Source organism: Macaca mulatta, chromosome 16 (genome assembly GCF_049350105.2).
Source record: "Macaca mulatta isolate MMU2019108-1 chromosome 16, T2T-MMU8v2.0, whole genome shotgun sequence".
Lineage (NCBI taxonomy): Eukaryota > Metazoa > Chordata > Mammalia > Primates > Cercopithecidae > Macaca > Macaca mulatta.
In genome coordinates this window covers 61,104,804-61,116,538 of record NC_133421.1, presented here as the reverse complement: position 1 = coordinate 61,116,538, position 11,735 = coordinate 61,104,804, and the positions used below count along the sequence as shown (strand labels likewise).

The 11,735-nt window shown below is 47.8% G+C and overlaps 1 protein-coding gene and 1 pseudogene across 4 annotated transcripts; both read left to right on the top strand.

The window, feature by feature from the left end:
* Window positions 1-856: 856 nt before the first annotated feature.
* ATP5MC1 (ATP synthase membrane subunit c locus 1) lies at window positions 857-4,147 on the top strand. Of its 3 annotated transcripts, none has more exons than XM_077968604.1 (5): window positions 857-1,027; window positions 1,724-1,771; window positions 2,676-2,750; window positions 3,431-3,609; window positions 3,933-4,147. In XM_077968604.1, exons 2-5 carry the CDS (start codon window positions 1,733-1,735, stop codon window positions 4,045-4,047), a joined length of 408 nt encoding a protein of 135 aa, XP_077824730.1. In that variant the 5' UTR covers window positions 857-1,027; window positions 1,724-1,732; the 3' UTR covers window positions 4,048-4,147. The 3 variants fall into 3 exon arrangements, with proteins under 3 accessions (XP_077824730.1, XP_014974719.1, NP_001182424.1); XM_015119233.2 differs by lacking the exon at window positions 857-1,027 and adding an exon at window positions 1,127-1,227; NM_001195495.1 differs by lacking the exon at window positions 857-1,027 and adding an exon at window positions 1,145-1,157.
* Window positions 4,148-7,767: 3,620 nt separating this feature from the next.
* Window positions 7,768-8,558, top strand: LOC144335609 (large ribosomal subunit protein eL37-like; annotated as a pseudogene). The gene is made up of 2 exons (XR_013406559.1): window positions 7,768-7,891; window positions 8,202-8,558. The product of XR_013406559.1 is annotated as a large ribosomal subunit protein eL37-like (transcript).
* Window positions 8,559-11,735: the final 3,177 nt, after the last annotated feature.

Below are 11,735 nucleotides of genomic sequence, written 5' to 3'. Positions count from 1 at the left end.
GCTGTTTTGAGCAATACTAAGTGGTGCATTTAAACTTATATTTCTTTGATTAGGAAGGCTGACATTCGTTCCTGAAACTCATATTTCTTCCTTAGTGAATTGCCTGTTCCTATCCTTTGCTCGTTTTTCTATAGGGATATTATTTCATCCTTTCAGTGTTGTTTTTACAAAATAAACAATTTTTTGTTTGTTTTTCCCCCGAAACGGAATCTTGCTCTGTCATCCAAGCTGGAGTGCAGTGGCGCGATCTCGGCTCACTGAAACCTCGGCCTCCCGGGTTCAAGAGATTCTCCTGCCTCAGCGTCCCGAGTAGCTGGGATTACAGGCACGCGCCACCATGCCCGGCTAACTTTTGTATTCTTAGTAGAGAAAGGGGTTCACCATGTTGGTCAGGCTGGTCTCGAACTCCTGATCTCAGGGGATCCGCCTGCCTCGGCCTCCCAAAATGCTGGGATTACAGGAGTGAGCCACCGCGCCCGGCCCAACAAATTTTTTAGAAAGCCATCTGGATGCTATTCCATGACTGCTGAACACCGGCTGAGGCTCACAAAACCGCTCACCGCTTGGGGACTTTGCAGCCCGCCTTTACTCTCCATGGCTAAAGCGAACTTTCCACAAATCTCCACAGTGGGAATTACCGCAAAGGCGTCGGCTCTCCCGGCCTCGAATGTCTCGCGGGATCTCAGCTGTCCTTGGGGCGGCCCCCCCAGCACAACTACAAATCCCAATATGCAACGCGCCCCGTGGCCCAAGCGCCCGAATGAAGGCTCGGGGCCAAAGTCATGTGTCTGACTGCGTCACATGTCCCGTCCTCTCTTCCACGCCTTTTTCTTCAGCTTCCACCTTGGTCGCCATCTTGTGCGCGAGGTTATGGAACCTCTGAGTCCCGCCAACTCTATGGTCGAGCGTTTCAGGGATCAGCCAATCGTAATCCAGATCTCGCAGTAAAGCCCAGCCTCTATCCGCATGGAGGCGGGAATTGCCACGAAGCTCCTGTGGAGAGAGAGGAAGCAGCTGCGGAAAGCCAGTAAGAGTGGAGGAATCGATGACGCAAACCAATGGGGACGCGGGGATATTACGGCCAATGAGAATGGAGGAGGTCTAGGACACGTGGGTGGGGGAAGCTGAGAGCTGAGACCAAGGGCTAAAGCTGGGAGGTGAGTCTGTCACCTTGAGCCCGGCGAGTGCTGTGGGCCGAGCAGGGGTTGCAGGGCAGTGGGAGTGCAGGTGACTTGGGACCGGGAGCCAGCATAGGCAGGGTTGTGGGCTGGGCAGTGGGGAGGGGTATTTCCCCCCAGAGCTGGGAGAAGCGATGGCAATCTAGATATGGCCTTATCAATGAATGTTAGTTACCAACGGTAATGAACGATTGACTGCCTCGGCTGGGGCGGGTCGACGACTGCTGTGTAAGATGGGCAGGACCCTGCGCGACACCTGCCCAGTGTCCGCCTCCAGTCTTCCTGGGAGACCATTCCCTTTCGCAACATTTCCCTCCTGGGGCTTGGACCCCTTTCCTTGACTTCCGATCTCCATGACTTTCCCTTGAAGACCCGCCGCTCTGTCCCTCTGACCTCTAATGCCCTCCTCAGCTGGGGCACGGTGCAAGGAAAAGAGTGGTCTAGGGAGGACGGGCGGGGGTGAAGGGGACGACCAAAGGTCGTCACTATAAGCAAACAACCAGGCTCTCAATGGGATAATTATTACTTTTTTTTCCCCTCTGCAGACTGAAAAAATGCAGACTACCGGGGCATTACTCATTTCTCCAGCTCTGGTAAGCTGCCGCGCCGCGGTGCTCTGTAGTACCAGGTGTATGGTGTGGGCGCCATCAGTGTTTAATGAATGAACCCAGGGGAACTTGGCGTCCTGATGATGTAGGCTCTTTGAGGTGGCTGTAGGATGTGATGAAGGTAACTTCTAGGCCTGTGAACCAAGCTATCTTGGCTTTGGAATGTGGTCAGAGAGTCTGGATTTGATTTTTATCCCCAGTCTGGCTTGGCCATAGAGACAGCCCACTAAAACAGTGGTTTTCAACAGTGGCTGCGTGTTAGAATCATCCAGGGAGCTTTTAAAAATCCTGATGCCTAGGCTGCACCTTAGACACCATTTGCATCAGAGTTTGGGAATGGGGGTGGAACCCAGGCATCTGTATCTTTTAGACTTCTCCAGATGATTCCACTGTGCAGCCAAGTTTGAGAACCACTTCACTAAAAAGTATTTCAAAAACGCCATGTTACAGATGGCTCTCCTGGATGGCTATTCCAGTCGGTTTCCAGGGCTGATTGGCCCACTCCATTTAGGGTATGCAGCTGTGAGTGTATTTTAGCGGAATAAAATTTCCCCCATCTGATTACTCGGTGATCTAGGTATAAACCTTTACTGTACCTGCTTTGGTATTAGTGTGGGTTCTTGTTCCATTCTGGAAAACCGATTAAGGCTGTGCCCAAAGGAGTGAACTTTGGTATGGTTTTGAATGGTGAAGGTTGCCACTGCTGACTACATCAAGCTATCAAGACAGCTGTCTCTGGGGCAGGCCTGATAGAAACAGGAATAAATTGACCTTGAAATACATTGAACTTATTCTGTTCATGAAATCTGTAGTCATTTTTGACAGCTCAGCAATTAGGGTTTTTTTTTCCTTGACTGATTTGGTAGGATGTGGCTTTCTGATTTTACAGATCCGCTGTACCAGGGGTCTAATCAGGCCTGTGTCTGCCTCCTTCCTGAATAGCCCAGTGAATTCATCTAAACAGGTAAGGGAGGAATAGCCCTCTTAGGAATGTTCCCAAGGCCCAGGGTGGTGGCTCACACCTGTAATCCCAGCTCTTTGAGAGTCTGAGGCGAGACGATCACTTGAGCCCAGTAGTCGAGACCAGCCTGGGCAACACAGTGAGACCCCATCTCTACAAAAAAATATAAAAATTAGCCGTGTGTGGTGGCATGTGGCTGTAGTCCCAGCTACTCCAGGGCTGAGATGAGAGGACTGCTTAATCCCAGAGGTTGAGACTGCTGTGACTGTGCCACTGCACTCCAGACTGGGTGACAGAGCAAGACCCTGACTCAAAAAACCCCATTCATTCATTAATTTTTTAAAAATCAAGGAATGTCCCCAGACAGGGGTCCTTCAGGTTAAGTTGTCTTTAGACCAAAGTGGGAGGACAGTTGGAGAATCTGTGTGCTTTAATAGTTCTAAGTCCCCCATGGTGAGCCTTGTGAGGTCTGCCTAACCCATGAAATTTCCCTAGTCCTGTCTGACAACAGACCCGAAGACTAATTCCCAGCATACTCTGCAATCAGAGTATTCTGCATTTACCAGGCAGTTTGCCAACAGTTTCAGAGCTCAGGTGGGTGGGGTGAGGGAGGTAGAGTCAGCCACCTTTCCTTATGCCATACTATCTCTCTGCTATCTTGCCTGCCTTGCTTCTCTTTCTAGCCTTCCTACAGCAGCTTCCCACTCCAGGTGGCCAGACGGGAGTTCCAGACCAGTGTTGTCTCCCGGGACATTGACACAGCAGCCAAGTTTATTGGTGCTGGGGCAGCCACAGTTGGTGTGGCTGGTTCAGGGGCTGGCATTGGAACGGTGTTTGGCAGTTTGATCATTGGCTATGCCAGGTAAGTTTGGGTGGCCTGGAGCATCTCCCACTGGAAATTCCACCGTTTGGGGAAGCCTCAGCTGAAGAATCTCCCTTAAGGAGCCTTCAGGTTGATTTCATCTACATCATAGTTTCTCCAGAGAAAGCATGTGTCCAGCCTGGCTCACTTAAACTTACCAGGTTGGTCCACTCTGCTTGTCCATCCAAATCCCCAGGATCTGTGCAGGCTAGGCCCTCTCCCAGGAGTAACACTCCACTCCCCATTCACCTCACCCTCCTATGCCCTCCCCTCCCCTCACCCCTTCCTCTCCCTCAACTGGCAGTTATCTCTGTCCCTGGCAGGAACCCATCTCTCAAGCAGCAGCTCTTCTCCTATGCCATTCTGGGCTTTGCCCTGTCTGAGGCCATGGGGCTCTTCTGTTTGATGGTCGCCTTCCTCATCCTCTTCGCCATGTGAGGCTCCGTGGGGGTCACCTGCCTGTTGCCGCTGTGACTCCACGCCATTCCTGGTGCTGGGGTGTACTAAGCTTTACCATTAAACACAACGTTTCTCTAAACCCCTGTCGGTGCTTCTGTCCTTTGACCTTCAGGAGGGCCTTGGTAGAGGGTGAGGAGAGGGAATTTGGTCAACCATTGGTGATTGGGAACTCCTCCAGGCTGAGAAGGAGCACTGCCATGACTGTAAGAACACAGAGGGTTCTCATGTTCTCCCAGGAGGATGTGGGTTTGTCTGAGTAATGAGATTCTTGCCTTTTCCCTTCAGATTTAGTACAGTTGGCCCTCTGTATCCATGGGTTCCATATTTGTGGATGCAACTAACAGTAGGCAGAAAATCTTCAGGAAAAAAAGTGAATGGTTGTGTCTGTACTGCACATGTACAAGACTTTTTTCTTGTCATTATTCCCTAAACAATACAGTATAGCAATTATTTATATAGCATTTACCTTGTGTTAGGTATTATAAGTAATCTAGAGATGATTTAAAGTAGATGGGAGGATGTGCATAGGTTATATGCAAATACTACACCATTTTATATAAGGGACTTGAGCATCTGGGGATTTTGGTATCCACTGAGGTCCTAGAGCCAATCTCCCACAGATACCAAAGGATAACTGTAACAACTGTATATTAATACATATATTCACAACTGTATATTAATATTAACACACAACTATATATATACATATATATATTATTTTTTTTGAGACGTAGTCTCGCTCTGTCGCCCAGACTGGAGTGCAGTGGCGCGATCTCGGCTCACTGCAAGCTCCGCCTCCCGGGTTCACGCCATTCTCCTGCCTCAGCCTCCGGAGTAGCTGGGACTACAGGCGCCCGCCACCACGCCTGGCTAATTTCTTTTTTGTATTTTTAGTAGAGACGGGGTTTCACCGTGTTAGCCAGGATGGTCTCGATCTCCTGACCTCGTGATCCGCCCGCCTCGGCCTCCCAAAGTGCTGGGATTACAGGCTTGAGCCACCGCGCCCGGCCAACACACAACTATATATTAATAAGCAATTATATTAATAGGTTAATTAATATACTGTATGTTAATAGGTTAATAAATTACTAAAAATTAATAATTTGAAGGGCTTAATTTGAACCAAGCATTTTACATTCATTACCTACACAACCCTAAGAGTTATAAGCACAACTTTAAAACTGTTTTGCAAATGACAGACCCAGGGTTTGGGGAAGCAAAATAACTTATCTAGTATCACAGAGGTGGTAAATGGCAGATTGGGGATTTCTCCCCTCAGGCCAGCTTAAACCTTAACTGCAGTGTTGTTCTATCTATTTCCTTTTTTTTTTTTGGTCCCATCTATTTTCATTCCGGTCACACAACAATTAAGGTGGCGCAGATGTAATCCCAGCACTTTGGGAGGCTGAGGCGGGCGGATCACGAGGTCAGGAGATCGAGACCATCCTGGCTAACACTGTGAAACCCCATCTCTACTAAAAATACAAAAAAATTAGCCAGGCATGGTGGCGGGCGCCTGTAGTCCCAGCTACTCGGGAGGCTGAGGCAGGAGAATGGCGTGAACCCGGGAGGGGGAGCTTGCAGTGAGCTGAGATCACGCCACCACACTCCAGCCTGGTCGACAGAGCAGACTCCGTCTCAAAAAAAAAAAAAAAAAAAAGGTGGCGCAGAAAGGGAAACTTGGTCCCAAAGAAGTTGTATAGCAGGTGAAAGGTAGGTTTCTGTCTGCCTGTGTTTAGCCCCATTTGTAGGTTTCATTTTCACTATCAATTAGTCTTTCTCAGAGTATCTAAATATTCTTAAAGCAGATAAAGTACACAATCCTAGTTCTTGGAGAATTTATCATCTTAGTTTTGCTAGGGATAAAAGACTATTTGGAGCCAGGCACGGTGGCTCACGCCTGTAATCCCAGCACTTTGGGAGGCCGAGGCAGGCGGATCACCTGAGGTCAGGAGTTCGAGACCAGCCTGTACAACATGGAGAAACCCTGTCTCTACTAAAAATACAAAATTGGCCAGGCATGGTGGTGCATGCCTATAATCCCAGCTACCCGGGAGGCTGAGGCAGGAGAATCACTTAAACCCAGGAGGTGGAGGTTGTGGTGGGCTGAGATCACGCCATTGCACTCCAGCCTGGCCAACAAGAGCAAAACTCCGTCTCAAAAAAAAGATGATTTGGGGGTGTATGCCAATGAATGAATTCCATTGAGAGCTTCGTCCAGCATCTTCCTTGAGTTCTTAAAGTCTATGCCCACCAGTCTTGCTGCTCTTGGCTACAGTGGGACTGATAACCCATGTAAAATTAGCTAAGTTGACATATCAACAGTTGCTGCTTCTCTAAGTCCTTGCAGGAGAAAGCCACGGACAGAGAACTCATGCAAAGAAGCTGGGAACATGGTCTGTCTCAAATTGGATGGCTTTAAAGGGAGTAGTAACTTAAAAGTGGGATCCATTCTGTGAAAACCTTATACCTCAACTGCAAAATGTGAAATAGTGAAACCAAGAAAATATCTAATTGGTGTTAAGAACACTTTCTAACTGAAAGGCAACTAGCAAAGAGTTAAAACATACAGAAAATTTGGATTCCATTTACATGCAATTTAAAGACAGTCATGTAGGTATTTAAACATCTTCCTAGGGACCTTAGGGGAAGCAAAGAAATCTAATCCTAACGTCCCTGCCCTCAAGGAGTTTGGGGCACCAACAGAGTAGAAATAAGTACACCATGCCCTATATCATTGTATATGTGGGTACATGAGCTCTGTGCTATAGAAGTTCCCAGAGGAAAAAGGCTGGTGAGTTGTAATAACATGGGCTAACATTTGAGCACCTGTGTGTCATACACAATGCTAAGCACTTTCCATGATTAACTTCCAACATCCCTACAGAATAAGTCAGTTTACAGATAAGCAAGCAAATGAAGAGGCTCAGAGAGGTGAGGCATCTGCCTAAATTCTACTAAACCAGAGCTGGTTAGTAAAGCTGGGATTCAAACTCCAGAATCTGTGTTCTTAGCTTTATGCTGACTCATCTGAGGTTTGCGCAAGTGTCGTGACTTGCCCAAGGTCATACAGCATGCCAATGATTCGAATCCCAATCTGTCTGACACTTATATAATCATGGCCTTTCCACTCCAGGACTTCTTAACCTTGGCATATTTGGGGCCAGATAATTCATTGTCGTGGAGGGGACTCCCTTGTGTAGCGTATGTTTAGCAGCATCCCTAACCTCTACCCGTTCAATGCCAGCAGTAACTGACATCCCCACCCAAGTTGTGACAAATTGCCAAATGTCAGAATATTGACAAATGCCCCCTGGCTGGGGGGCAAAACCATGCCCAGTTGAGAGCTACTGGTCTACCACAATCTGCTGCATCTCCTCAGCCTTTTCACCTTAAGAAACTCCCTCAAGGTTGCCCACAGCAAGCCAGTGACAACCTGAAGTAGAGCCCAGGAATCTCATGGCCGAAGAGGAAATGGAACTGAGGTTGAACTAGTGACCGATGTTTCACCAAGGGAGCAATGGATTAACTGCTAATGCTGTTATACAAACAGAATGGCACAGCTGGCTTCCTACCAGCTCACTTCCTACTACCTCCAGTGGCAATCAAGAAGCAGCCCCCAGGGAAGGTGGTTGCCCTATCTTTCCTGTGAAATTCCAGGAATCCAGTTTTTGCCAAGAGGATAGTAAGAATTTCCTGCTCTTTGGTCTCGGCTGCAGAAGCAAGATGAAGGGAACATCATCGCTTGGCAAGCATTGCAATAAGACACACAAGTCGTGCCACCACTATGGCTCTAAGGCCTACTACCTTCAGAAGTTGACCTGTGGCAGGCCAGGCACGGTGGTTCACGCCTGTAATCCCAGCACTTTGGGAGGCTGAGGTGGGTGGATCATGAGGTCAGGAGTTCAAGACCAACCTGGCCAACATGGTGAAATCCCATCTCTACTAAAAATACAAAAAATTAGCCGGGAGCGGTAGTAGACGCCTGTAATCTCAGCTACTTGGGAGGCTGAGGCAGAGAATTTCTTGAACCTGGGAGGTGGAGGTTGCAGTGAGCCAAGATTGTGCCACTGCACTCCAGCCTGGACAACAGAGCAAGACTCAGTCTCAAAAAAAAAAAAGAAAAGAAAAAGAGAAGTCGACCTGTGGCAAATGTGGCTACCTTGCCAAGCACAAGAGGATGTATAACTGGAGTGCCAAGGCTCAAAGAAGAAATGCTCACTGGGACCGGTCGAATAAGGCACCTAAAAGCTGTATACCAGATTCAGGCACGGATTTCGTGAAGAAACACCTAAACCCAAAAGGGCAGCTGTGGAAGCATCTGAGTCATCTTAACAATTTCAACCATTAGGCTGGGTGCAGTGGCTCAAGCCTGTAATCCCAGCACTTTGGGAGCCGAGGCGGCTGGATCACGAGGTCAGGAGATCAAGACCATCCTGGCTGACACGGCGAAACCCCGTCTCTATTAAAAATGCAAAAAAAAAAAAAAATAGCCAGGCATGGTGGCACATGCCTGTAGTCCCAGCTACTTGGGAGGCTGAGGCAGGAGAATTGCTTGAACCTGGGAGGCAGAGACTGCAGTGAGCCGAGATCGCGCCACTGCACTCCAGCCTAGGCAACAAAGCGACACTCCGTCTCAAAAAAAAACAAAAAAAAAAATTTCAACCATTAGTCATGCAATAAATATTCCGGTTTTTAAAAATAATAATAAAAACTGGCCGGGCATGGTGGCTCACGCCTGTAATCCCAGCACTTTGGGAAGCCGAGGCAGGCAGATCACAAGGTCATGAGTTCGAGACCAGCCTGGCTAACACGGAGAAACCCCATCTCTACTAAAAATACAAAAAGATTAGCCGGGTGTGGTGGCGGGCACCCGTAGTTCCAGCTACTCGGGAGGCTAAAGCAGGAGAATGGCATGAACCCAGGAGGCGGAGCTTTCAGTGAGCCAGGCTCGCACCACTGCACTCCAGCCTGGGTGACAGAGCAAGATTCCATCTCAAAAAAAAATAATAATAATAATAACAATTTAAAAAGAATTGCCCTTCATGAAGGGCTCCAAACAGCCTTGGAATGGCTGCATTTATAAACTCAAGTCAGCAGGATTGGGAATGTGCTTGGTGGGCCCAGGGGGTCCTGGAGAGTCAGGGAAGAATGCTTCCTTACCCCCTACCAGGCTAGTTAGTCCAAGAACTTTATCATTAAGGTTCTTTATCTAAGGTCTATGGACTGGTCCATAGATGAGACCATTTTTATTTTACACATTTTGTTTAGTGTAAAATATTTTGAGTGGATACAGCAATGCATTGTTCTTGGGAGAGGACCCATTGTATTCATTATATTCTCAGAGGAATAGTGAGCAGAAAACAATTAGCAACCATTACCTTAAGAGTTCAGCAATGGTGGAAAAGAGGAAATCAACGGGATAATATAATACAGATATTATTAAATTATTAAAAACAGATGTCATGGCTGGCGCGGTGGCTCATGTCTGTAATCCCAGCACTTTGGGAGGCCAAGGTAGGTGATTCACGAGGTCAGGAGTTAAATACCAGCCTGGCCAACATGGTGAAACCGAGTCTCTACTACAAATACAAAAAATTAGCTGGGCGTGGTGGCGGCCGCCTGTAATCCCAACTACTCGGGAGGCTGAGGCAGGAGAATCGCTTGAACCCTGGAGGCGGAGGTTGCAGTGAGCCGAGATCACGCCACTGCACTCCAGCCTGGGTGACAATGCGAGACGCCATCTCAAAAAACAAAAAACAAACAAAAAAAAACATGTTATAATCAGAAGCTTCAAAACATCTAGTCCAAGTTCTGATTATTCTCTTTAGTGTAAAGTTTATGACCTGGTGGGAATTATTTTTCATTTATCCCTGGCATTTAACCAAGACAAAAGGCTGGGCCCTGGAGGTCTACCCCAGAGGGCCATGGGACCCAGGATTTTAGGGAAGGGAAGGAGAAGGATCTTCATAGTGTATCTTCTCAGACGATTGAGGCACAGCAGTGACCTGAACCCCAGGACACTTGTTAACGCCTGTCAGGTGGAGGGCACTTGCCTAGGTGCCATGAGCAAGGTGCTACCAAACCTTGTTGCACCAAGAGACAGCCCAATGCAGGGGAGTCGGTGCTAAGGAGATAGAGGTTTGATCCAGGTTCCTGAAGGAGGCCCACTCAGTTGTGTCAATTACCTGAAGGCATGGGAGTGGCTCCAAGGATGCATATGTTTGCCCTCTGCCCAAGGGGCCAGGGGAAAGCAGCTAAGTGTTGGCCTTGAAAAAGTGAGCACTGAACTAAGAAGCAGAAGCTTAGGTTCTGCTGCCTCTGTCTGGCCTTTCCTCTCTCCCCCAGCTTAGAGGCCTCCCAGAGGTAAACTGGTCCTTTAAGCGGCTGCCATCCTCTGCAGCCCTTCAGGCCCTGACTTGCAGGTTCTCTGTGCAAACTTGGCTCAGCCTTTTTGGAAATGTAATAGGTATAGTACTGTTAAAATGAGAGCACTGGGGAAAAAAAGAAGGAAAAATAAGCATAGCAGAGGAGGAAGAAGTAAATGCTAAGATATATGGCTGCCAAGCATAGTGGCTCACGCCTGTAATCCCAACACTTTGGGAGGCTGAGGCAGGACAGTCATTTGAGGCTGGAGTTCAAGACCAGCCTAGGCAACAAAGTGAGACCTTGTCTCCATATATATATATATATATGGCAACAAAGTGAGACCTTGTTTCCACATATATATATGGCAACAAAGTGAAACCTTGTCTCCACATATGTACATACATACATATATATATATATAGAGAGAGAGAGACTGAGTTTCACTCTGTCACCCAGGCTGGAGTGCAATGGCAGGATCTCTGCTCACTGCAACCTCTGCCTCCCGGGTTCGAGCTATTCTCCTGCCTCAGCCTCCCAAGTAGCTGGGATTACAGGCACACACCACCACGCCCGACTAATTTTTGTATTTTTGGTAGAGACGGGGTTTCACCTCAAACTCCTGACCTCAAGTGATCCACCCACCTCGGCCTCCCAAAGTGCCAGGATTACAGACATAAGCCACTGCACCTGGCCTCTAAACATGCTTTTAGATAAAAACTATAAGATCTATGGCCAGGGGAAGGGCAGCTGGCTACCATGTTCTTATTTGCATTCTGATCACCAGTTAAGCAACACTCACTGAATGTCAGGTCCAAGTGACAGAAAGATAGGTGCCCCCATGCTTCTTGCCCAGAAGGAGGAGGTCATATCTAGTGGCCAGAGGGATGGGTAAAAAACCATTAAAATAAAAAGTAGCGCATGCTATAATAAAGGTATGAGTAATCAGCCATGAGAACCAGAGGAGTAATTAAAAATAAAAATAATAATAATAATAATATGCCTGGAAGTGTGTTTAGCAGCAAAAGTAATATTATAGCCAGCCTTGAAGAATGAGTATAAATAATAAGAGTTAATAATTATTGCCGGGCACGGTGACTCAAGCCTGTAATCCCAGCACTTTGGGAGGCCAAGATGGGCAGATCACGAGGTCAGGAGATCGAGACCATCCTGGCTAACATGGTGAAACCCCGTCTCTACTAAAAAATACAAAAAACTAGCCGGGCGAGGTGGCAGGCGCCTATAGTCCCAGCTACTCGGGAGGCTGAGGCAGGAGAATGGCGTAAACCCCGGAGGCGGAG

Bases quoted from the DNA above. Each gene is read 5' to 3' on its own strand.
- ATP5MC1 (XM_077968604.1), top strand. From the start codon at position 1,733: ATGCAGACTACCGGGGCATTACTCATTTCTCCAGCTCTG. The intron at 1,772-2,675 runs GTAAGCTGCCGC...CTGATTTTACAG, and splicing joins TACTCATTTCTCCAGCTCTG to ATCCGCTGTACCAGGGGTCT. The intron at 3,610-3,932 runs GTAAGTTTGGGT...TGTCCCTGGCAG, and splicing joins TTGATCATTGGCTATGCCAG to GAACCCATCTCTCAAGCAGC.